Source organism: Cyprinodon tularosa, unplaced genomic scaffold (assembly GCF_016077235.1).
Source record: "Cyprinodon tularosa strain WSP-4 unplaced genomic scaffold, ASM1607723v1 ctg73, whole genome shotgun sequence".
Classification (NCBI taxonomy): Eukaryota; Metazoa; Chordata; class Actinopteri; order Cyprinodontiformes; family Cyprinodontidae; genus Cyprinodon; species Cyprinodon tularosa.
Window position 1 is genome coordinate 1740919 of NW_024039485.1, and position 25370 is coordinate 1766288.

The 25370-nt window shown below is 36.9% G+C and overlaps 1 protein-coding gene across 3 annotated transcripts; it reads left to right on the top strand.

Moving 5' to 3' along the window:
• Positions 1 to 1206: 1206 nt before the first annotated feature.
• Positions 1207 to 23839, top strand: LOC119772792 (tubulin polymerization-promoting protein). Of its 3 annotated transcripts, none has more exons than XM_038269433.1 (5): positions 1207 to 1392; positions 16653 to 16724; positions 17211 to 17546; positions 23045 to 23198; positions 23269 to 23839. In XM_038269433.1, the coding sequence occupies exons 2-5, from the start codon at positions 16711 to 16713 to the stop codon at positions 23476 to 23478; spliced, it is 714 nt and encodes a 237-aa protein (XP_038125361.1). In that variant the 5' UTR covers positions 1207 to 1392; positions 16653 to 16710; the 3' UTR covers positions 23479 to 23839. The 3 variants fall into 3 exon arrangements, with proteins under 3 accessions (XP_038125361.1, XP_038125362.1, XP_038125360.1); XM_038269434.1 differs by lacking the exon at positions 1207 to 1392 and adding an exon at positions 13529 to 13661; XM_038269432.1 differs by lacking the exon at positions 1207 to 1392 and adding an exon at positions 13722 to 13859.
• Positions 23840 to 25370: the final 1531 nt, after the last annotated feature.

Genomic DNA, 25370 nt, shown 5'->3' on the forward strand with positions numbered 1-25370 from the left:
AAGCGGAAAGGGCGGGTCTTTTAAAACATTCGCGAAAAATCCTCCACTATACCTTTAAGTGTATGTTTAAAGACTTATCTACACATATGTAGATCTCGGCTACATTTGTAGATCTGAATACATATTTGTGGATTTATTACTCATTTGCAAATCGGATTACACAGAACTTATTTTTACACATTTGCAAATCGGATTACACAGAAGTTATTTTACGCATTTGCAAATCGGATTACACAGAAGTTATTTTACGCATTTGCAGATCGGATTACACAGCAGTTATTTTACGCATTTGCAGATCGGATTAAACAGCAGTTATTTTACACATTTGCAGATCGGATTACACAGCAGTTATTTTACGCATTTGCAGATCGGATTACACAGCAGTTATTTTACACATTTGCAGATGGATTACACAGCAGTTATTTTACACATTTGCAGATTGGATTACACAGAAATTATTTTACACATTTGCAAATCGGATTAAACAGCAGTTATTTTACACATTTTCAGATTCTTGTAGACACACAAATCTCCCCACACATTTTCACATTTCACTGCACACACTCACATCGAGACACAGACACACAACTCTCGACGCAGATTTGCAAATAATATAGCAACAATAATGCCCTCATAATCCCAATCTAATTTGTTTAAATCCACATCTACATGTGTGTTTGTCTTTGACCACACGGTGGCGCAGTTGAATCAATCTGAGCAACCAAATATGTCCTGAGTGATTACAGGAGCTGCTTTAATCAAGACCAAACATACGGCCAATCTGAATGTGTTTTCCTCCGCTTCCTGCTGAAAGTACTTAAGATGTTGATGTAAAACTGCTTGTCCTTCACCCAAAGGACCACAGGGATTACATAACCTCCATCCCTCGATACTATGATTGTATAACGACCTCAGAGCTCTGGGCATTAAAGTTCAATTAAGAGGCTAAATCTGTTTTAGATAGAATAATCCTCACACATGATGGAATATAAATTGAGCAGCATCAGAAAAGTCTGTGCCATCAGAATAAACACCAAGTTTGCGTTACTGTATTGCTTTCCTTCACAGGAAATATGTTTGAATTAAACGCATTATCTCTCTCTCTTTTTTTTTTTTTTTTTTTTTTTTTTTTTTTTTTTTTTTGTGTAGCAGCACAATATAAACAAAAACACAGAAGCAGGCGGAAAAAAGCTCGTGGCGCACGGCGGCAGCCAATCAGCGTCCTGGTTTCTCTTCAGCATCTCGGATGGGATTGAAGCATCGGGCAGATTGGAGCGCACGCAGCGGGGGAGGAAAGAAATTTGCCAGGGCTCCTGATCTACGCGCAAAATTAGGATTTTTCTGAAACAGACGCGGAGAACTGGAGGATTACGTCACCGCCTGATTGAAACGGTATTTGCGATTATATTTTTGTACAAGTGCACCTTGTTTAGGCATTAATTGTTCACCCCCACATGCTGCAGGTTGCAGTTTACTATATGACTATTTTACTCTGATCTTTTTTGCGTCACTGCAAGAAACCTTTCTGGAGCTGCACAGACGGTCATCTCTGTGCATTTTTCCTTTTCTGCACTGGAAGGCTTGTATATGTGGCTGACAATAACAAACGGATCACGTGGACTCTATGTGAATCTGACATTTGCACGTTTATGTAACATGTTTCCCTTGGAAAACACACTCAGACGTTTTTTCTGTCTGCAGCAGCTGCAGCCATATTCAGCCATATAATGAGCTTTTCATGGGTCCTCTAGTAAATATAATTAAGTTTATGAGTAATACCTGGGCTTATAAACCATTGCCTTTATGCCATGGTGTTGTCTTGTGTAGGTTGTTATATAATTATGAGGGGAGAGGGACAAAATGCTTCCCCTCCCTCATATATTAGCTTCCAGAGGATTGGAGAACAAGATGTTCTTCTGTTTATAGGGACTCATGTTGAAGGCGCCTACAAAGGCCTTAAAAACACATTCGTCTTTTATTGCAGTAGGATCATCTGGCTCTGGAAAATGTAGGAAAGTTCTCCTAAGTTGATTGTTTTTATGTATGTTTGGCTGTGTGTTAAAAAAAAAAGTGAGTTTTATTCAAAGTCTGTGGTATTCCAGCTGTTGATATCGTACATCCTAAAAAGGATCCCAGCGCCTTTTTGTAGGGAAACAGGCCCACAGGATCACAGGTCGTTAACCATGCTCAGCTGAAATCCCTTTCCACTTATTCAACTGATGTTTTATATTAAACCCAATCGAGGAGCTTGTTTCTGAAATGACCAATGTTAGACTTATCTGACCAAAGTATGTGGTTCGCAACCAGCCCAGCAGCTACCTTTCTATCTTTACTTTTGTAATAGAAGAGAAAAGGTTTCTGTCCTGGCATGCCACCATAAAACGGCGAATATAAGAATACAGCATCTAATTGTTGTTGTAGTGACTCTCCGGTGTTGATACTTTTCTCTAACATTGAGTTTATTGCACTGTGGCAACATAAATTTATTTGTCAAAGTTCAATCTGGTTAGAACAGTTCTACATGACACAAGTCTGGGTGACTAGATATGTGTTCTCTTATCTTTGCTATGTTTTAAAAAAAAATGCCCATGAGGTATGGACAAAGATCGATATCTGTTACGAACTAAAAGCTTGTGGGTCCTACGGCAGCATGGGTGGTTTAAGATAGGGCCAACAGGGGCCAGTGGCCCTCTGCAAATGTCTCTAGTCCTGTTCAGTAAAGATGATTTGTGCTGACAAAATTGTTTAGTTCATTGGACCAATTTCTTTTTTTAAATTGTTAAAAACCTCTGGTGCCTGCACTACCTAATCCAGACTGATTGAACACACCTGCCCCCAATCATCTCCTCCGGTGTGTTTAAGCAGTCTGTTTCCTTCCTCCCATGAGTTCATCTTTGTTTCTTTCATCAAGTGTTCCAGACCTGTTTTTTTCCCCCCAAGCTTTCTAGCCTATATTGCTTATTTATTTTATTTTTTTTACCTTTTTGTGCTCCGACTCTGACCACTGATCTCTGCACAGTGTTTTTGGTTACCTCTGCCCTCTTAACTGATTGTGTACTGACCTTTGGACTGTCATTATACTACTGAATTTTTGAAACTGAGTTGGCATTTGAGTGCTGTCTGCAGTTTCCTGTCACACTGATAGGAAAGTTTTTATCTGCTAAATCTCTTGGTGCAAGTCCCCCTTTGGCTCATTTGATATTTCAAACATTGAACTATTGCCCTAAATTTTTGTTGCCTGTTGTTTTTTTAGTTTTATTCTTTTGTTTATTGCCCCTATGTAAAAACACTGGCCCTATCTTGGCCCCCTTGGTAAATTTGATCTAGAACTGCCACTGGGGAGTAACAGTCCAAAAAAATCATCTTTCTGTACAGACTTTGGTTTTAAAGTAATTTTTTTGGTACAATTATGGTTTGCATCACTTAAGCAATATAAATGAAAAGTTGCCACTATAGAACTGATTAGCTGGTATGCCAGTGACTAACAGGATTTGATTCTATTTTTTTCTAAAGTCATACAGAAGTTGGGGTTGTTTTTAAAATCTGGTGTAAAAGTGTGTAAACCCCACCTTGACAATGGGCGTCCTCAGGACTGTGTTGTCATGTCTCATATGTTTTGGATCATTTTGGACTGATTGAATACTGCAGGTAGCTGGAATTGGACTTTAGCTGATTATTCTCCTTTGTTTAAATTTAATTGTATGTAGTTTTTAGATGAGTGATTTGATAAACATTTTTTTCTCCAGTGTAGCTTCCCAGTAGCAATAGCTAATGGTGGCTGGGAGTCCTCTTTGCTTTGTGTTGTTCTCCCTTTTCATAGTCGATCTACAGATCACTCTCAGTTATGCCCATGAACATTTTTCACATGTTCAGATCCAAAACAAAGCCACATTTGTTTGGTATATGTTTGTTATGAACTGAAACACTGATATCTTTAGGATGAATCCAAATACCCATATGCATCTACCGGGGACTTAATATACTTAAAGATATATACATTTAAAATGTCACAAGTCAATTTGTCACGAGTCAGTTTTAAAGGCATTGTTGAAGGAAAACATATTTTTTTATTATTTTTGTGATTTATTTTATCTGGTAAGTCAGTGTTTTATTATATTATATATGTATTTCAGCAAACTGGAAGTCATTCAATTTGATAAGAAATATTAAAATCAGGCTTCAGTTACATTATTCAAAGGTATTGATAGGAGAGGAGATTAGAACTGGTGCCCTTTTTGCTCAAAACATTGTTAACAACAATAGATTGATTCAAAACAGAGGTTGAATTTTCCACTTTTGCAAAGTGAGATAATCTGTATTACCAAAGAGGACCCGGGCCTAAAAATGAACCTCTGGATTTTGACTCTAATCTTAGAATTCTGACGTTTTTCTTAGAACTGCCATTTCATTACACAAATGAAGAATGTGAGTAAAGTCCGAACTAGTTCAGTGTCTAAATTTCATTAGAATGGTGACAGTAATTATCTGTCATAACCTTGGCCATTCTGTGGTATATTTGTGGACCCCTCATGCACGTAAAAGGTCACCTAAATCCAAAATGTTCCTCATGAAAGTTTGTTGTTCTCCTGCAGAACTTAAAGCTCTCACTAATACTGGTTACTTCTAGATACATCCAAATGCATAACTGCATTTTTTTCAGTATTATGAAATTTGATTTACAATTCTGTAATGCAAAATTCTCAGAATTCTATTTTTCCATCAGAATTTTATCTTTGAAGTCAGAATTGTATTGATTTTTTTTTCATAATTCTGCCTTTAAAGACAGAATCCTCTTTTTCTTGGAGTTTAAATTCTAAGTTTGAAATCTGGGTTTTAAGATCAGAGTTCACCTTTTTTTAGAACTCTAAAATCTGGAATTCTAAAACAAAGTCAGAATTCAGAGAAAGAAATTTAAATTCTGAGGAAAAAAGTCAGAATTGTGGAAAAAATTTAGAAGTGTGACTTGTTTTCAGTGGAGTATTTTCAGAGGCACTGATTGGTAAATCAATTTTTCATTGCGGTAAAAAAATCTATTTAAGCTTATTATACATTTCCACCATAAATAGTAGCACTTTAATGTGATCACATCATTGTTTTAAAAAGCAGTCTACTAACTAATAAATGATGGTCCAAATAGTCTTGGACTAAACTTCATTTTGGTTAAAATATATTTAGTCAGAAAAAAAAAAATCTATGTCCCTCTTACTGTTTGCCTTCGTTTCTATGTTCTCCCCAAAGGTTGAATTAGTGTGCCTGAAATGAAGACACAGTGACTAAGTTTGTCCCAGATCTCAGCACTCCAGCTTCGTATAGTGCTGCTTCAAGAGCCTCTGGCCTCTGTCACAAGCTGTTAACCTTAGAGCGTGCTGTAAATGATCTCATTTTATTTTATAGAATGAAGGGAATGTTTTCATGAAAACTAAGGACTGCAGATCCATATTCTTTTTCAGGAACTTGGAAAGTTAAACTCTTAAAAAGCATAAAAATATTAAAGAAATAGGATGCATTCTAATCTATGTATCAATGTGCTTCTCCCAACAGATTTTCTTTCATCTTAACCATGTCTGTGTCACCTTTTTCTGTGTTAACTTACATGTTTTTTTTTTTTTAAATGGACCTCTGGGTCTTCTTATTACACTGCCTCTGCTTCTTGGGAAGTGGTTGCCAACAATAACTGCTTTGGTTTGTTTAAAACATCTCTATAGTCCTCTGCCTGCCAAGATCTTTGAGTCACCAAGCAGTTTGGATTACTGAAGAGAGGAAGACTCACAGAGACAGATTGTTGTTCATTCTGGAGTTTGGGACCAACTTTGTGATTTGGTGCTCTTGCCTGCTGTGGAGATGGGACTGTCATCAAATTGAGAGGGTTTAGAGGCTGTATGCCTATTTGGGAAGCTGAAGTTGTGTTTCTTTTCAGCATACTTGTTGAGCGTACTCATTTATCTATGACGAAAAGGGGATATCGGAGCACAAATTCCTATGATAATGACATTTCTGGATTTAAAGTAGGGGCTTTAAAGTTACTTTTTGTAAAACGTCTAGTCAATGGAACCAAAAAGAAGTAAAGGAGTAGTTCAAGATTTTTAACTGAAGTTTCTTTTAAAAATGTGGTAAGCATTAAACATCTAACCTGCAAAAGCTGACATTTTTGGTGTCGTCATTTAGCATACATCCACATTGGTTAGACCTGGAGGTTGAAATCAATGGGTAGTCTGAAAAAGGGTCAAGACCTGTTTTTTTCCAACTATCAGTTTCTGCAAAAGCCCTTTTGTGAACATTTAAAGGATTGTCAGTCTTAAATGAAGTAGTTATTTACAGAGTTATTTACAGCAAGTGTACTATTGATGTTTAACACTGAATTGAAGTACCAAATGAAGCAGTGCAAAAAACAAAAGAAATGCTGCTGCTGTTTAAATAAATGCCACTTTATGGATCTGTACACTGAATTACTTCTTTGTTGGATAGTTAATCTGACCAGAAACATGTTTTGTTTAAAGCTTCTGGTACCTACAGTAAGATCAGTTACAAGGCATCACCTTCTGTTTTTATTTCCTATGAATATAATCATAACCTTCTTCGTAAATAACATCAATTTCTGCTTGATGGTGGTGTGATGGTTTATAAAACAGCATTCACATATCAATATACAACAATTGTTCGCATCAAGAAGGTCATGGTTTCAATCTTTCTGCAGTTTGCAGGTTTTTCCCATTTACTTAACCCACTAAACAATTGTGATATATTAATTACAACTTTCTAATGCTATGTTAAATTTAACACAAAGGCACACATCTAAAAAAAAGAGAAAATAGATGGATTTTAAATGAGTAAACTCAGAGTTGTCTATTTCATGGTACTCCTGAGTTCTTGTAGTGTTGACAGGTAACAAAGGCAGGAATAAAAAAATCCAGCTTAAAAATGCAAGACAAACCAGAACCATGGAGACATCAGGAAAGACATGCACTAGAAGCCAGGGAAAGCTGAGGAACCAGCACTGAGGAACTGTACAGGGAGAGTATTTATGGCTGACTGAACAAAGATAGGACTAACAAGCTAATTGGGAGCAGGTGTGAACAGAGGCTTCTAGAAAGAAGCTAGGGAAAGGGGACCAACACAAGAGGTCAACAGAGGGAAACAAAGAAAAACCCATGAATTGAAATACATTCAAAAAACACAACAAAATAGGAATTAAACCAATAAAACTAGAAAACAAAGAAAAATGAATCAACATCAAACTGAAAACTCAAAGAAATCGTAACAGAGCCATGACAGTTTGGAAGATTTGGATTTTTTTTTGTTATTTTAAATAAACTCTCTCTGAGTTGCTTAGTTATGCAGAATTTCAACCTGAAGAGACTCACACAGAGAAAAGCTGCAATTAGAAAAGTTTTATTAAATTCAATACATTTATACAAGTAACACAGTCAGATTGCTTTTTTTTTTCTATCTAAGGGAAACCAGCTGATTGCATTGACTCTCTGCAACTCCTCACACCGTGCATGCATGTAGTGACAGTGGAAAGGAAAACTCCCTTTTAACAGGAAGAAACCTCCAGCAGAACCAGGCTCAGTGTGAGCGACCATCTGCAGAGGCCGACTGGGGTTCAGCAGATATTGGCATAAATTAAATATGTTCTTTGGAACTCTGGCCCTGGAAAAAGTCTTTGATGCAAAGAACCAACATTTGCTCGGATGAGATAACCTAGAAAACGATTAGATTCTTCCCCTGCGGCCCAGACAGTGGTGGAGGAATGAGCCAAAGGGTGAGTGGGACTGAGAATAGTCTGAGAATGAGGGAGGAGATGGGACGGAGTTGGGTGAACATTCTCTAGTGTGTTTGAGATAGAAACAAGGCTAGGAGCTAAATGAAGGGGAATCCTCTTGAAAGATGATTGGCTTCGGAGGAGGTGCGGTCCGATTGGCTGAGGCTAAACGAGGGACATCGCAGGTGGTTTAGGTGAAGCTGTAAAAGTGCGGAAAGCCTGAGTTCCTTTAAATCAAGACTAAAAACACATTTGTTTAGGATTGCCTTCGACTGTTCTAGTTAAAAAGTTCAACTGAAAAATCATTAGTTCTTTTTTTTCTTTTTTTTTTCTTTAGTCCAACTGCTTTTAATGTTCTTTCTTGTTTCTGCATCTGTTTTATTTTTTATTTTTTATTTTTTCTTCTACTTGCTCTGATTCTGTTTTATTTTCCTATATTTTAATCATGTAAAGCACTTTGCATTGTCTTTGTACTGAATTGTGCTATACAAATAAATTTGCCTTGCCTTGCCAAGAGTCTTCTAGGTAGATTTTTTTGCTTTAGCTTCATACTATCCTTTTTTGTCATTCCGAGAGTGGAAGCCTAACAAAGTGATGTTAGCTGGTTATTTATACAGGCTATTTGCTCTGGTGGCTTAACTCTCATACTGCACTATAGCCCCTTAGTGAGTGATCGTAAAGTAAAACAAGAAAAAGCTTAAAAACAGTAATGGCTGATACTGCTTTAGTCTTCACTCCATGACTTTATAAACAGTCCACTTCTTATACACCACCGACATGTGTAGAAATGACTGTTGTTTTGTGCCAAAACAGGTAAGGGAGGGATGATGGGATGTTCCCCGCAGCTACTCACAAATCTAGTCACTCTTAAAGCTGCAGTCTGTAACATTGAGGAGAGAGCAGACTTTGACTGAAACTTTGAAGAAAAACAGGTTTCACGCCACTCCCCCACCCTCTCTGCTTCACTCATGCCCCACCTCCAAGCTCCACCCCTCTCACAGCATCTGCGCGGCTACCGCATGCGACCAGAAGGGAAGGGGGGGGCGGGATTCAGCGTGTGTGAGCTGTGATTGACACTCCATCAGACGCTCCTCTGGCTGTGATTGGTTGTTTTGACTCGTCCCGAACTATTCTTTCCAGATTGAAATACAGGCAGTAGGCGGTACCAATTGAAGCAGTTTTTTTCACAAGTTACATATCACATGTACTGCTGTCTGGGCATAGGGACAGTTTTAGCCAATATGACAAAAAAGTGATTTTTAAAACTTACAGACTTCAGCTTTAAACGTTCTATTGAACTAATTCAAAATTACTTTCAACACTCTTCTTTTTATATTGACACCGTAACCTTTGCAAACATATTTTATACCATCCCTATATTCTTGTCCTTCTAAAATGAAAAGCTGGACATATCTGGCTGGGTACTTTAAAACTAAACCTATTTTATTCCTGACAGTGAAGACTGATACGTCAGATTCCAGAGCATCTGTCTGGGAAAGATGCTGGTCTGGTTAGGAAGCAGATGGGATCTCTGCATGCCCACTCACCGTGACACCCTGATGGACTTGTGCACTGTCCTCTCTGCTCAGACACTTATACGCATCACTTTGACAATAGTGACATCATTTTGCACGCCAAACACCATCTGCCAAACTAACAGCACAGTCTTTCCCATTCGTTACTTCTATGTGTTTCACTCTGTGCGCTTCGTACAACCTCTAAAGAACAAGTCCAGTGTTTTTTGGTTATAGCAGGCAGTTGCTGCTATGAATAGATGCAGTTCAAATTGGGTCAGTTTATTGTTAAAGCACTCATCTGTGCAGTGGATGGCCAGAAGGCAAGTGTATGTAAGCATGCTGTCATCCAGCCGCAGATTTGTCTCTGGAGATCTTCCTCTTACCAAATGGCGGCTCGTTTGTGTGTGGCAAATTGGAGCAGAAAAAATGGTACAATTGTAAAATGATCATTGTGTTATCAAGCAACCCCCAAACCCTGCAGATCGGTGAAAGGGATGCAGCCCCATGGAAAAATACTGTTAGATCAACATGCATATGTTGTAAAATGCTTCCAAGTGATTAAATGTTGATAGTGGCTTGCCTAATTATTGCAAATTAAGTAGTTTAAAGAGGCTGAATACTCAGGCAGCCGGACTGATTGACAATGAATTGGAGGAGTGGAGTGAAAAGACTGCTTTGTTTGTTGGAAAGCCATGCAATCACAAGGTGAGAACTGTGAACAGTGGCCTCACTGCTTGTTGACAGTGGAGATGCACCCAATTGTGAAGAAACACAGGAAGTTGCTCTTTTCTACGGATGAGCTTTTACGAAACCTTAAAACAGCTTTATCTTTAGCCCTCTTTGTTTTTTCACATTTCTATGAAACAGGTACATACGTACCATTTAGGTCAGATCTGTGCAAATATTAACCATTGGTATGAATTTGAAGCTTAGAATAAATTTCCACCACTCAACTTGGAATGATGGTACAACTACAGCTCTAATGATTTAGTTTTAAACTAGAAATCAGTTCAAAAGTGTGATTTTAATTTTTTTCTGACCTAAAAGGTCTGAAACATATACAGGTTTACATATTTACATACAGCCACAGAGATTTTTGGGTAAATGCATCTCAGCTAAGTACTGAAAAAATAATATGCTTTTTGTTGACTTAGACAAACTTTATTTTCATTTTTTATACACAAAACAAATTTTTTATAGCAAACAGTGAATGAGCAGCTCACAACAGTGAAATGAACATCACCATTTAAAAGTGAAGCAGTGATCAGAAGAATATAGTGCAAATGCAGTAGAAACATTGAGTTGAGTTCTATATAAAAGGATTTTAAAAATTCGCCATGTAGTTAAAGTGTGAACGATACGCAACCAGTGTGATCCTGATATAATTCTAGCTCAACTCCATTCACTTTGATATTAGGTGGGAATTACGGATGTCCCATACAACCTTTTTATTTCATATACAATACCAATACTGCAGCTTTGAGTATTTCCCGATACTGATATTGACACAATATCAGCAGGAATCATGCATACTTTCACTACTTATTGTAGTGAAAGTATGCATAGTGTGGAATGTTAACAACCATTGGTAAGAGAACCATGTGCCATGTGAGAACCACTGATTTATTATCTTGGCTGATATTGATATACGATCGGGACATCATCTCTGGTAGGAATCACAGTCTAGTTGAGCCCAACTTTGAACCATCTAGTTGTCAATTTGGGGTGAAGTTTAAGAATATTATGGGAGTCTGTCATTGTTGTAATTCAGACTGTTTTGTGCACCAGTGCAACTGGATCAGAAACATGCCTTCAGCATATTGCAACGACCACCATGTTAAAAAATGGTACCATGGTGTGAAAAACCGGACCTTGAATCCTAAAATACTTTCTTATCCCTGTGGCCTTAAAGCTGGATCTTAAAAGATGACCATGAAACCTTTCTCCTTTCTATGTGGATACATATAGCTGCAGTTATTCAAGCATTAATGCAATGATGCCCTCTCAGACCATGGTGGTACTATTTTGGACCTGACACCAGTCTTCCTGTGGCTCCTGGTTTCTGGTTACCTTGAGCCTTTAAGGTTCCTGTTGTTCATTTGGCAAGGCCATATCTCAGGTTGCTCACCTTTATAATTGTTTTTGTGGAATAAACAATGGCTCTGACTCAAACCTAAATTATTGTCCTTGACGTACTATATATATAAAATCAAGCAACATTGGTTTACTTTAAAAAAAAACATTGAGGATTTTCTGCAGTTGTGGGGTTTGAACATTTTATTTACTGTCAGATGATGGAGTACTAAACAAGCTCCTTATTTAAGTGATTTTAGCTGACACTTGTTTTAAATAAATAATTGATTATGGCATTTGATTTTTGTAAATAAAGTGTTGTTAAAAGTCAGATTTTGAAAAGAGCTGCGCCCATCTTTGTGTTGTTTGGATTTTATTTAGGAGCAGTTTGAATGATTCAGACTGGATCTTTACTAGCTTTATTATGAGCAATATTGCATTTTTGTCCTTGATTAAAGTTCTTTATGACTAGTTTTTGATGTAAAGTATCCTGATGCTTTCAGAACTACAGAAAAAGTCTTCTAAAACTAAAGAGTTTCTCCATGTCTGAAAAAAAGAAAGAAAAGTCACAATTTAAAGTGTGAACATGACTTTAAGTCTGTAGTTTCAGCAATTCATATGGCTTGGTTGCATATCTTAAAACTACTGATGATCCTTAATACACATGTATGAATGGATTTATTGGAGAAAATAGCAGACATATTTTTCTAAAATTTCTAATTAGGGCTAAAAAAAGATAGATTTATAATAAAGATGGTATTTAATGTTAATGGTGCATGTCAAAAAACATTTTTTTGACTCTCAGGCATGTTTTCATGCTTGCAGACTGATTATTTTTAAAGAATATTCTCAGGTTTATTCTTCTATCTTTACAATTTTTCATTCTGACTTGTCCCTGACTTGACAGTACCAATGATTGTATCTGTGTTGTCTGGGCATCCTATTAAAAACATCTAGTTAACAAACTCCTCTCAATACAAACCTTTTCTTCCCAAATATTTTACTCCCCTCAAGAGTCTTTGTAACATGTTGGAAATTCACAGAGTATGATACCGGTGATGGATCAAATCGCTCTATTCCTTAGCTTTAGTTTTATCGTCCTTATAGTTAAATATAACATATTCAGGGTGAATGATAATTAATGGGTGACAAGCTAAAATGTTTTTAGCACCAGAGGGTCTGGAGCCTTCAGCTGTGTGGTTATAGCTTTAGGTTTCTCCTGCTATGTACACACTGGTAACCAGTTACTGTTTCTAAACACCACTGATGTTTCCCCCGGCTCTGTGGGGCATAGGGGAAGGTTGTTACATCGTAAGATCTAACTAATTCTTCTGTTTAAACCCTGCCTTTTTTTTTTTTACTGGCTCTCTTTCTCCAATTATTTTTGTTCTGGGAAAATCATAGAGAGGCATGTATGGAAGTAAAATAGTCTCCTTGGAATCAGCATTTTTTTCAACACTGAATTTTTCAAAACTCACCTGCAAAAAATCACATGTCATAAATTCATCTGATTTAAATATTTATATCAGGTGAATTTATGACAGGTGATGTTTAAATAGTAAAGAAATTACATACATCATTTTTATTACATTAAATTTCAGTGTAATAAATTTGATGTCTAAACAAATTCAGTGTTTAAAAAAAGGTTGATTCCAATGAGACTATTTTGCTTCCATATACATGCAGAAAAGTAAGTAAATATTAGAGAAATATGATTCACATTAAAGGTTCAGGTTTCAAATAATGGAATTTGAAAATGAATTAAAGCTACCAAGCGGATCTTATGCGGTAAAACTTGTTTCTAGTTTGATCTTCAAACTAGATGAAGAGTACCAAGATGCAGCAGCATCTTGGTACTCATTCATTGTGATTTTACTTTATGTCGGGTTTCATTGCTGACGCATTAAGGGCCTCGGGGGCCTCTGTCTCATTTGTCTTGGCACAAGTGTTCGATGACATATGACAGAGGGCCCTGCCATCAATAGTGTTGCTCTGCGATGTCACCATGTGTGTATGTGTTCAGAAATGGGCATAGGGTCAGACAGAGCAGCCACTCGCAATAGACAATAGGTTCCTAGTGTCCATAGCTCTAAATGCCATTATTCATACACATTAATAATCTCTTCTGTATTCTCCTGTAGTGAGTGGCTTTTTATAAAAGCTTTATGCACTGTCAGTGTGTTGTAGATGCAAATGTGAACCTTTGTGGGTATTTAAGTATCAACCGTCCTTAGTGAGGTCAGAGCTTAGATTGAGGGCCACTTGGTTGAAGAAGACAAAGCCCTTCACTTTTGCCATTACGACTGGGGGTGAGTGAACGCACTTTATTGGTGACTTAAGGGGGAAGATAGTTAAATCCACAGAAAGTTGTTCTTTCTCTGTATTTTTTATCTTTTGGATTACCTTTTTTTTACTCTTGGATTGTGAAAAAAAATAATCTTAGTGGCTTTTGGGTCAAACCTTCATTTCTTTAAGGATGCTAAGCTGAGTATGGGAACAGCGGAAAGGTGAGCAGAGAGCCTTTAAATGCAATTAGATCATCATTATATATTGGTCTAAGACTGCTGCAGGCAGAAGTGATTTTGTTTCCCCCCCCAACTTGTAGGAGTAAGAAAAGCTGATGGTAGAAGGAGACTGGGTGCTGTTTTTATTTATAGATGCAAATCAGGTTGTTGGGTGAAGAAAAAAATATCTCTGTTCAGGCTGAAAAAAGTCATCCAGAGGAAAACAGACAGTATTCAGTCCAGAGCAAACCGTACGTAGGAAAATATGACAAAACATTATTCTAAGCCGTGATTTAGGAATGGACAAGCTTAACCTTATGTGATCTTTTTTAACTTTTTTTTTTTTTTTTTTTTTTTACTTAGAAGCTACTGAATTAACACATCCACTCTATTTCTCTGCAACTTTGTGTTCATGAGATGAAACCATGATTTTTGTGAAAATTCCATTAACTTGTTTCATTAAATGTATCTGTTTGACATCACTTGCCGCCTTTGCATTACCATGTTTAGATTTTTAACTTCAAATTTTTATGAGCAACTCTGGACAATATTGCAGATTCTCCATATTTTTTATTTTCTATGGGATTCCTTGATAGAGTTAGAAGTTTTGAATCCAACAGAAAATGAAATTATCTTTTGATTAACCCATTCTCTGTGTCTTACCTTTATTTATTAGTTACATGCTAAAAAGGTACATCATCACACAAGCTTTTAGTCTGTGTGTTTAATAAATGGTCTGTGTTCTACTTTTTGATGCACAAAGAAATAAAATACTAAATGTAAAGAAAGTGTACATAGACATACTGAGCTATTTTTAAGTTATTATAATATATAAAATAAGGTTGTGTGTTATTTTAAAGTTTTTTTTTCTACATTTTTCCATATATTTTGCATCATAGTGTTGACAGCTCCAGTTTGTGACTTAAATTTAGAAAGGTAATAAAATAAAGGAAACTACAAAGGTGTGTGTGAACCTTTGAGCTTTGGTAGAATACATATTTATGTCCATAAGAAACCATCTGGACTAAAAAGTCCTGAGCATAAATTACCAATCGTTATAGTTTAGGCAAGGCCATGCAAGGCAATTTTATTTGTATAGCACAATTCAGTACATGGACAATTCAAAGTGCTTTACATGAATAAGATAGTAAAAGAAAGGAAAAATTAAAGCGGAATAAAAGCAAAAACATCTATAAAACAAATAAAACAACTGGACTACAAAACAGAAGATAAAACAAATATGATAAAGTAAAACAATTGGACCACAACCTTTAACTAATACCCCAGTTAGCAGTTAAATTTCAAAAGTCAAAGGCAGTTCTAATCAAATGGGTTTTTAACTTTGACATTAAAGAACTCAGACTTTCAGCAGTTTTACAGTCTCCTTGGTGTTTGTTCCAGATAAGTGGAGCATAATGGAACTAAATGCTGCTTCTTTAGCTTTGGTTCTGTTTCTTGGTGTACATAGTGGGCTGGAACTAGAAGACCTGAGTGACCTGGGAGGTTGATACACTGACAACAAATCAGTTATTCATTTAGGTCCTGATTTATAGACTAACAGAAGGATTTTCTCTGAGCTACAGGGAGCCAGTGGAAGGACTTCAGAACAGGGCTGATGTGTCTTTCTTAGTTCGAGTGAGAACAGTAGCACAATGCAGCTGTCTGATGGACTTTATAGGCAAACTTCTGAAGAGACTTGCAGAGATCAATTCTACTAAAGATAAATGAATGAAAGAGTTTTTCTAGATTCTGCCTGGACATTAGTCCTTTAATCCTGGAAATGTTCTTCAGGTGATAATAAGGCTTCCTTTTTGCTTATTTTTAACACTGTGTCCCAGTTTGATTCTTTATGACGGTTCAAGAATAATTTTACATTTGATATACATAATCTATATCAGTATTCATCTCTATGACTGTGTAGCACTTAAAACACTCACAAATTGCTCTATAGTCGCTGCTGTTGCAGCGACAGACTTTGTGTTTCTGCACGGTAACCTCAATGATGATGCTCCAACACAGGTTATCAGTTAGGAAAAATATTTTATTTTTAACAATGCATGACATGGAATGTGCATAGCTTTAGAATTATTGCATAAAGGTTTAAAAGTAGCCTACAGTTTTAATTTTCAATAAACTCCTGCCAAGATATTTTCATGTGGTGCAATTTGCTCAAGTGCCCAGCTAATGCTGACATTGCATCGATATCTATATTGATAGATAAGCTTTTACATCTTCCAGTGCTGTTCCAAGTAATACAGTGAAAGCAAAACCAACATCAACAAAAAAAAGTTGTCCTCATGCTTCATAAACGAATGACTTCTCTTTGAGCGTCATAAAAGTTAATGACTGGTGTTTGGGCTGAACTCTGACTCTCAAACAGCTGTCTGAGGAAACAGAGCAAATTACACGACACTGACAGACAGAAAACTGCAGCAACCAATACAGCGTCTCTCTTTTACGGTGAGAAGTCATTTTGATCCACATAAACCAGTAGATTGTTTGGGAAAACCCAGATATGCTAACCTGCTAAATAATGTGTGCAGCCTAAACAGTTTTGAGAGCTGTACAGAAGTAGGCATTACTCCTTATAAACTGACCATGCACACTGTGGCCACACTTAAAATACCCTTGAAAGGAAACCAAACAGTACATTATTTACATAATTTATGTAAAGAAATGCATCAGAGCTTTTTGCATGGATATTGAAAGAATATAGATTTTTTTTTCTATTCTTCTTTCTGTTTTAACTTATATGCCGCTGTAAATGAACACCTTCCTTTTATTTTCTTTTTACAGCAAAAAGAAAAAATCAGCTACAAGAGCTTCACAGAAGGAATTAAATTCCTGCTCAACCATGGCAGACCAGAAGTAAGTTTTTCATCTATTTTAAATCAATGTAATATTTATTACATGGCTACATCTTTTGTGTTTCGATTTTTTCATCCTTAAGTTAAACAGAAATCCGTTAATGGGTTTCATCTTGGTACTTCAACAGCCTTGCAGCACATCTAAAAACAGTAAATTCTTTAGAAAAAGGGGAAACCAAAAGCAGGTTGTGACTTGACCTCACAGCATGATTGACTTCTTTTATTTTCTGCAGAAATGTTTCAACTTGTCATTAGATCATATCTAGAACAGCTGAAAACCCTCCCTTCCTGTCAGGTTTTCAGGTGTTGGGTTTCATTTCCATCCATCTCTATTATTTTACATTTGACAGCATTGATTTATATAATAATGAATTGTATGGTTGGACTTAATGGAGAATCTGTTTTCTCCAATCCCATATATTCTGTTAAATGCTTATTTTTGTATTCTCATAACAAGTATGCCCAAATATACATTTTCCTCCTACAGAGACAACATAGAGGAGTTTAAAGTCCAAACAGCCAAGCACCCGAACATGAGCTCAGTTGCTTTACGGCCACACAGTGACCATTCTAGGGACCGGACGTCCAAAAGGCTTTCGACTGAGTCTAATGGGACTAGTGACGGAGGTATGGGCTCGTCCACGCCGGTGGAAATCACTGCTTTGGAAGAGTCGTTTCGGCGCTTCGCCATCCACGGTGACACCCGTGCTACGGGCAAAGAGATGCACGGCAAGAACTGGTCCAAACTCTGTAAGGACTGTGGTGTGATTGATGGGAAAAACGTGACCCTCACCGATGTGGACATAGTTTTCACCAAAGTCAAGTGAGTACAGCTCAGATTCTGTCAAAATATTACAAATATCACATTATATCAGCAGGAAATTCCACTGAGATTTTTGCTTTTAAATACATCTGCATGTCATAGCAATATCTTGGTTGGGTCCAGTCTCCAGTAGATTTCTGGGTCCAAATGCCCAAAATTATTATGCAAAAAAAGGCATTAGAAGAAAGTATTGCTTTAGATTACTGTGCTGTAGAAATCTTGTTTAGCTTATTGTAGCCCAAGAAAACATACAACCTTCATTATATGATTAACTATATGATTTGCTTGTCTTCATTTGATTCACATGAAGCTGCCCATTAGAAACAGCAGCTAAAGCTAGAGGCCACATATGCTTCATCTTGTATTTCCTCAGGTTGTGCTGATTCATGCTTCAATGCTTAATTTTACTCATGCAGACCGAATACAGTAATGACTGTAACCTCAATATTGTTTGACAGCCAAGGAGAAAAGGTTTTCATCTGGTCAGCCGTGTTTACCAAGTGCACAGAGCAGACCTAAAACCTTAACATCGGTGTATGGATAAAACACCAGTTTAATGACTTATTTTAGTAAATCCATAAAACAGGATGCATATATTTAAATGTATTAGTGCAGATAATATGTGGGCAAATATTGTCAGAGCCTTTATAAATGAAATATAAAATGAAAGAAAGAAAAGATGATTTTATTCATGTTTATTCATGTGGAGCTGTTTGGATTTTTTAACCTAGTTCTTTTAAATGAAAGGATTATTCTGCATGGCAGACTAACACTGTCATGCATGGCTCAAAGCCATTCATTTTTATGTATTTCTGCTGCAGAGGAAAGACAAAAAAAAAGTGTGCAGGAATCCCTCACTAATTTTGTTATGTTTTAATCAACTGTATATATATTTGACGTTTTAGCATTTCTTAAGACACACATTAAATATTGATTTGCTTCAGGCTTTGTTGTTTTGTAACAACACACTTATTGAATTTAATTACCCTTGATACTTTATCAGTTATCAACCCCTACAGGGACTTAGATTGCTGTGGGAAGACTTATCTCTGGTTCAATCATTAACACAGACAGATTATTCTTTCTTTGAATAGCCTTTTTAAGTCTGCATGAACGATGGGGGAAAGAATTGGTATCATAGCAACTATTAATCACCTTTGGGACATATTTTCGAAATAGTAGACAGAGACATTTATACACAATATTTTTAACTTGCAGCTTTTTAAATCTCCAGTCGGGATAGCTGTGCTGCAGGAATAATATTAGCATGTATGCAAACAAAAACATGCAATGGTTGGATTCAGTTGTCTATATTATTTGTATCCAACCCTAAACGTGCATCAGTTAGCAACATAAATGTGTTATTTACAAATAATTTTCAGGAAAAGAAGTTTACACTTAAAGGTAAAGTTTCTGTTTTGTTTGACATTCAACTCGGACAGTGGTGGTGGTGTTGGCTGTTGCTCTCTGAGTTCACTCCAATATTTTTTTCATTTTTAACCAAACTTTTTTCATTTTATGCTCTTCACATCTAAAGGTCAGTATTAAAGCTGAGAAAAAGTTAAATGCAAATAATAAAATGCCATATAATGTTGTCTTTATTGCTAAAAGGTGCTCATCCAATTGATTGAAATCTATTTTCTGAACATTAATTTATCACCTCATATTACCCTTTATACGTAATCTATTTATTCCTTTACTTAAACGTAAGTTTTTGATTTAAGGTCTTTATCACAATAATCATTAAGATTATTGAAAAACCCACTGTAGATTTTTTGTAAAAAAAAAACTTTTTAGCTGGAACTAAAATCAAGAAGTGCAATTTTATCACTAAGCAGTCTATAATAGACTATATGTCATATTTTTTTTTTAGGTGCATATATGTTTATGATCTCATAGAACTACCGGTAGTAGTGAAATGAAAAAGTAAATCTAACTGTACTATTAATTTTTATAGATGTAAAAACATCATAATCTCGCAATAAAATCTAAATCCTGTTTTTTGTATGCATTAGAGGAATAATTCTGTGATGTTAAAAGAAACATATTTCATTTGTGTCAATTTGCATATGTATAAAATTTGAGCTTTTCCTCTCCTGACTCTTACATTGGTTCCTTGCAACAATATATAAACTGCGGTGAGCCGTCTGCGTTTAAACCCTTACAGTTGGCATGGTAATGATTTACTTGGCAAGTCCAACAAGGAATATTGTGCATGACTGTGCAGCCTTGTTTACACCCTGATCTACTGTTGGCCAATACCCAGAATGAGGCAATAAAATTCTGCAGAAATATATGGATCTAAAGACATGTTCTATGTCATTTTAGTCTTTCTCAACTCAGTGGGTTTGTTCTATTCTGTGTACATTAGGCCTTGCTTTACATATATTTTGCAGACTCTGTAAAACCTCAAGCGTTGAGGATTATCAGTTCGGCCCACTGTATATATTGAGGGATAGTGTCAGAGCCTCCCACATGATGAGAAGAGCTGCAGTATAAAATAAGGAGCCAGCTTTAGAGCAGTTTTTCAGATCTAAGCAGTGCAAACAGGGCTTCCATTCCTGAAGATACATTATAAGTTTATTTTGAACTAGTGCCAAAGCTTTTTTTTTTTTTTTTTATCTCAAATGCACTTTAATTAGCACTGGCTAATCACAGCATGCTCGAATGAGAGACAACATGCATGTGGTTCAGGCCAGAATAATAAACAGTGAATGAGGAAGAAGTAATTTACAATGAAGTATCAGCAGGTTACTTGGGCTTTATTTGCTTTACATTTACTCCCCTGGTGCCTGTGCCTTTTTATTGCAAGGGTCTCTTTATACTCAGCCTAAAACATTTGATCACTTCTTTTCTCTTTTATTTTATAGAAAAGACACAAGTGCCCACTTCCTTTCTGACCGCAAACAACTTAAAAACAGGTCTCAGATGTTCTAAAAAGATCTCCAAAACAAAAACCGCTGTCAGTCACCGAAAAAGTCAAACTGATAGTAAAACCCAAACATCTCTTGTTTTTCTGTAGCTTGTTGCTATGGCAGCAGAGTTGCCTGGGGAAACTGTAAGCTTTATAGGCTGTTGTTTGGGTGATTTATCTCCACAGCAATGGATGTTTGTGTTGGTGTTACTAAGGGCTTTAAACTGTGGAGGTGAAACGGGCAAAAGGAGAGTTTAACAGCTGAAGCCCTCTAAGAGCACAAATGATTGATGGGCTGTGATATTTCCAAGGTGTGATTTGTTACATGGGAATTCAACACCTTCACAGGTACAGGTGCTGGTCATAAAATTAGAATATCATGAAAAAGTAGATTGATTTCAGTAATTCCATTTAAAAAGTGAAACTTGTATATTATATTCATACATTACATACAAACTCATATATTTCAGATGTTTATTTTGTTTAATTTTGATGATTACAAATGACAACAAATGAAAATCTCAAATTCATCATATCAGAAAATTAGAATATTACTGAAGACCAATAAAAACAAAGGATTTATAGAAATGTTGGCCAACTGAAAAGTATGAACATGAAAAGTATGAGCATGTACAGCACTCAGTATTTAGTTGGGCCTCCTTTGGCCTGTATTACTGCAGCAATGCGGCGTGGCATGGAGTCGATCAGTCTGTGGCACTGCTCAGGTGTTATGATAGCCCAGGTTGCTCTAATAGTGGCTTTTAGCTCTTCTGAATTGTTGGGTCTGGTGTATTGCATCTTCTTCTTCACAATACCCCATAGATTTTCTATGGGGTTAAGGTCAGGAGAGTTTGCTGGCCAATTAAGAACAGGGATACCATGGTCCTTCAACCAGGTACTGGTAGCTTTGGCACTGTGTGCAGGTGCCAAGTCCTGTTGGAAAATGAAATCTGCATCTCCAAAAAGTTGGTCAGCTGCAGGAAGCATGAAGTGCTCTAAAACTTCCTGGTATGTGGCTGCGTTGACCCTGGACCTCAGAAAACACAATGGACCAACACCAGCAGATGACATGGCACCCCAAACCATCACTGACTGTGGAAACTTTACACTGGACTTCAAGCAACGTGGATGAAGTGCCTCTCTTCTTTTCCTCCAGACTCTGGGACCTTGATTTCCAAAGGAAATGCAAAATTTACTTTCATCAGAGAACATGACTTTGGACCACTCACCAGCAGTCCAGTCCTGTTTCTCTTTAGCCCAGGCAAGACGCTTCTGACGCTGTCTGTGGTTCAAGAGTGGCTTGACACAAGGAATGCGACAGCAGAAACCCATGTCTTTCATACGTCTGTGTGTGGTGGTTCTTGAAGCACTCACTCCAGCTGCAGTCCACTCTTTGTCAATCTCCCCCACATTTTTGAATGGGTTTTGTTTCACAATCCTCTCCAGGGTGCGGTTATCTCTCTTGCTTGTACACTTTTTTCGACCACATCTTTTCCTTCCCTTCGCCTCTCTATTAATGTGCTTGGACACTGAGCTCTGTGAACAGCAAGCCTCTTTAGCGATGACCTTTTGTGTCTTGCCCTCCTTGTGCAAGGTGTCGATGGTCGTCTTTTGGACAACTGTCAAGTCAGCAGTCTTCCCCATGATTGTGTAGCCTATAGAACTAGACTGAAAGACCATTTAAAGGCTTTTGCAGGTGGTTTGAGTTAATTTGTGTGGCACCAGGGGCCATCAATTTTGAACCTTTTCACAATATTCTAATTTTCTGATATGATGAATTTGAGATTTTCATTTGTTGTCATTTGTAATCATCAAAATTAAACAAAATAAACATCTGAAATATATGAGTTTGTATGTAATGTATGAATATAATATACAAGTTTCACTTTTTAAATGGAATTACTGAAATCAATCTACTTTTTCATGATATTCTAATTTTATGACCAGCACCTGTACTTGGCGCCGAAGGCAGATTGAAGTTAGAGACAGTCTCAGCCAACTAATGCAAACATCTCCATATTCTGTTTGTAAACGGTTGAAAATTTTCCTTTTTTAAAATCACTGGTTTGCTAAACTTTGTTCTGATCATCTCATTAAACATTAAATCACTCTTGCTACATTACAAAAGTTTTCATTTTAATGCAAGAACCACAAAATTCGATGTTCTTTTTTAGAGGGGTATTTTTTATAGGAAGCTTTCTCAATTCAAAATTCAATTTTTGAATTGAGAAAGCTTCCTGGAGAAGTTGCGAAACGTCTTCAAATCTTGGAAACCAAGTCCAGTGGATTTTTTTTTTTTACTTTTACGGAATAACCTGGAAAAGCACTTTGGTCACCCAGCCTGATCCTATTGGACATTCAGAAATCTCAACTAAGACAGACGGAGGTCAAGATTTTGCTGTGGAATAGTTTAGTCCACAACTCAGATTATAAATAAACTCAGATTACAGCATTATTTCTTTGTTTGAGATACTTCACTTCCTTTTGAGGAGTGTAAAAATCACATTAAGGTTTAAGGCAAAATACAGAATATATATATTTACATTGGAATGAAAAGGGTAACAAGTAGCTTCTTCCTTTTCAGGAAGAAATCCTGTCGAACCATTACGTTTGATGAATTCAAAGTGGCGCTAGGAGAGCTGGCTCGGAAGAAATACAAAGAAAAGAGCGGAGAAGACGCAGAGGCCGAGGTCTTCAAGCTGATTGAGGGGAAAGGGCCGATCATCGCAGGGGTCACGGTGAGCTCTGATCAGTCACTCACAACATTCAGCTGTTTCACAATGACTAAAATGCTGTATTGTTTCACAGAGAGCCGTGGCCTCGCCAACGGTGAGCCGCCTTACAGACACCACCAAGTTCACAGGGTCCCACAAGGAGCGCTTCGACGAGACCGGCCGAGGAAAGGGGAAGGCTGGCCGGGTGGACATAGTCGACACTTCAGGATACGTATCAGGATACAAACATCGAGGGACGTACGAAAAGAAAGTGAACAAACCCACTGAGGGTAGACCCCTGTGAAGTCAAAACATTTCATTATGAGCTAAGATGATTTTCTACAGAGTACTCCTAGAAAGCACAACAGAATACAAGGTCATACATTACCCTACAGCTTTATTTTTATGTGTATGTCTGTGTGAGAGAAATGCTAAAAAAAATCTTTTAAACTCCTCTCTTTGTGTGAGAACTGGAAAACTGTTTACATGTATTTTTTTACTAAGTCATCACCAGCTGGTACATTCCTGTCTGATAGCGAGTTACTGCCAAGAACCAATGAGAGGAACTGCTAGAGCCTTGCTTTGAAAGGGCCCCAGAATATTTAACAAGCACAACAAACAACGCACCAAGAACAGAAACAGAAAAACAATATGATGGGGGGGGGGGGGGGGGGGGGGGGGGGGGAATAGTTGCACTTTTTTTTAAATTAGAAGTCTTTCTGTTACGTTGTTTGGTAAAAGAAAGGTGCGGATTTTAAAGACTGGCTCAATTTTATTTGACACGGTTATAACTGATGTTGGCTATGCATCTTCAGCGGGTTTTTCCACCTTAAACCTGTTGTGTATAGGGAAATTAAGTTTCTTTCATAAACTATTAATCATTTGTACAGAAGCCCCTAAATCTGATTAAATAATAAAAATGTAATGTTACACTTTACAAAAACAAGAAATCTCATTGAGCAATAATTATCTTTTTCAGTCATCACCAAAACAAAAATGTATTCCAGAAAAAGTAATAATATGGATGTCTTTTTTTATTTAAAGGAGCATAATTTCACTTTGAAATTTTTATTTGAGTATTTAATCAGTGATGTAGGCAAAAAAATATATATATAAATAAAAAAAATCACAAATAATGACACAACTGGTGTCCTTTGATTATGGTTATATGGATGGCATTAGTTTGGGTGGGTGAGCACAAGTTGCATTAAGCATGTAGTCTAGGAGATTGAAGCACAGAATACGCAGAACATTTTACATTGTTTCTGTGGAAACCGTACCACTTTAAAAAGCCCAGAATCTCATCCTTAGTGTAAGGGCAGCAAAAAGATGGACTCCCCAAGAATGCAGTTTATGCAAGAACTGCCTATTTTACCCCAATTTCTAAATAAAAAAGCATCTAAAATAAATTTTACATACTTATTTGTATGTACTTTTTGTGTTGTTCAGTGTTCATGCACAGTTATAACGTATTCATCTTTCCTTGCCGTATAAATTCGACATAAAGAACCCCAATTCTCCTCACCTCTTTAAAAAGGTAAAGGACCATTCCTTTAAAGACAGACGTTATTTTTTTGTTTTTATTCTCACTATTCACTAGACTTTCCCATATCTACAATTTAAATAATTCATATAAGTTAAAACTGGAACTAGATAAACAGGCCTGGGTGAAGAGGACCCTAGCTTAAAGGAGAAGTTCGGTTTTTTACACTTTAAGCCCATTTTCTGTAGTGTCCAGGATGAAATCGAATGATCGACACCAAAAGTTTGACAATTGGTCCTGTCTCTGCTTTTTGGCTCATTTAGAATCCACCCCTGGCTGCTTTAGAATGGCTAGCATAGAGCATGTCCGATAATGTCCTTAAAACAACCATAAACGTTCTTTTTTTAAAATATGCTACTCACCGTGTCGTCAGCACTGTTCAATGACGTTCCAAAAAAAGTTTCGTGAAGAAAAAACGTTCCTGTAGTGTTTTATTTAGCATTTTGTAAATCCCATTGAGTTCTGTTGGAATAGTCAATATTCCGCTGCCACCGGAAACGGAAATGGAGCCTGTTTACACAGTTGTAGTCTTTTCGCTTCACTCTGTGTACTCCGACGTCGAGAATAAAGAATCCACCTTTCGTATTCCATTTTCAGAGTTTTTTAAAGTGTTTAACAGAGACGTTAGCACCTCGACGTCGGAGTACACAGAG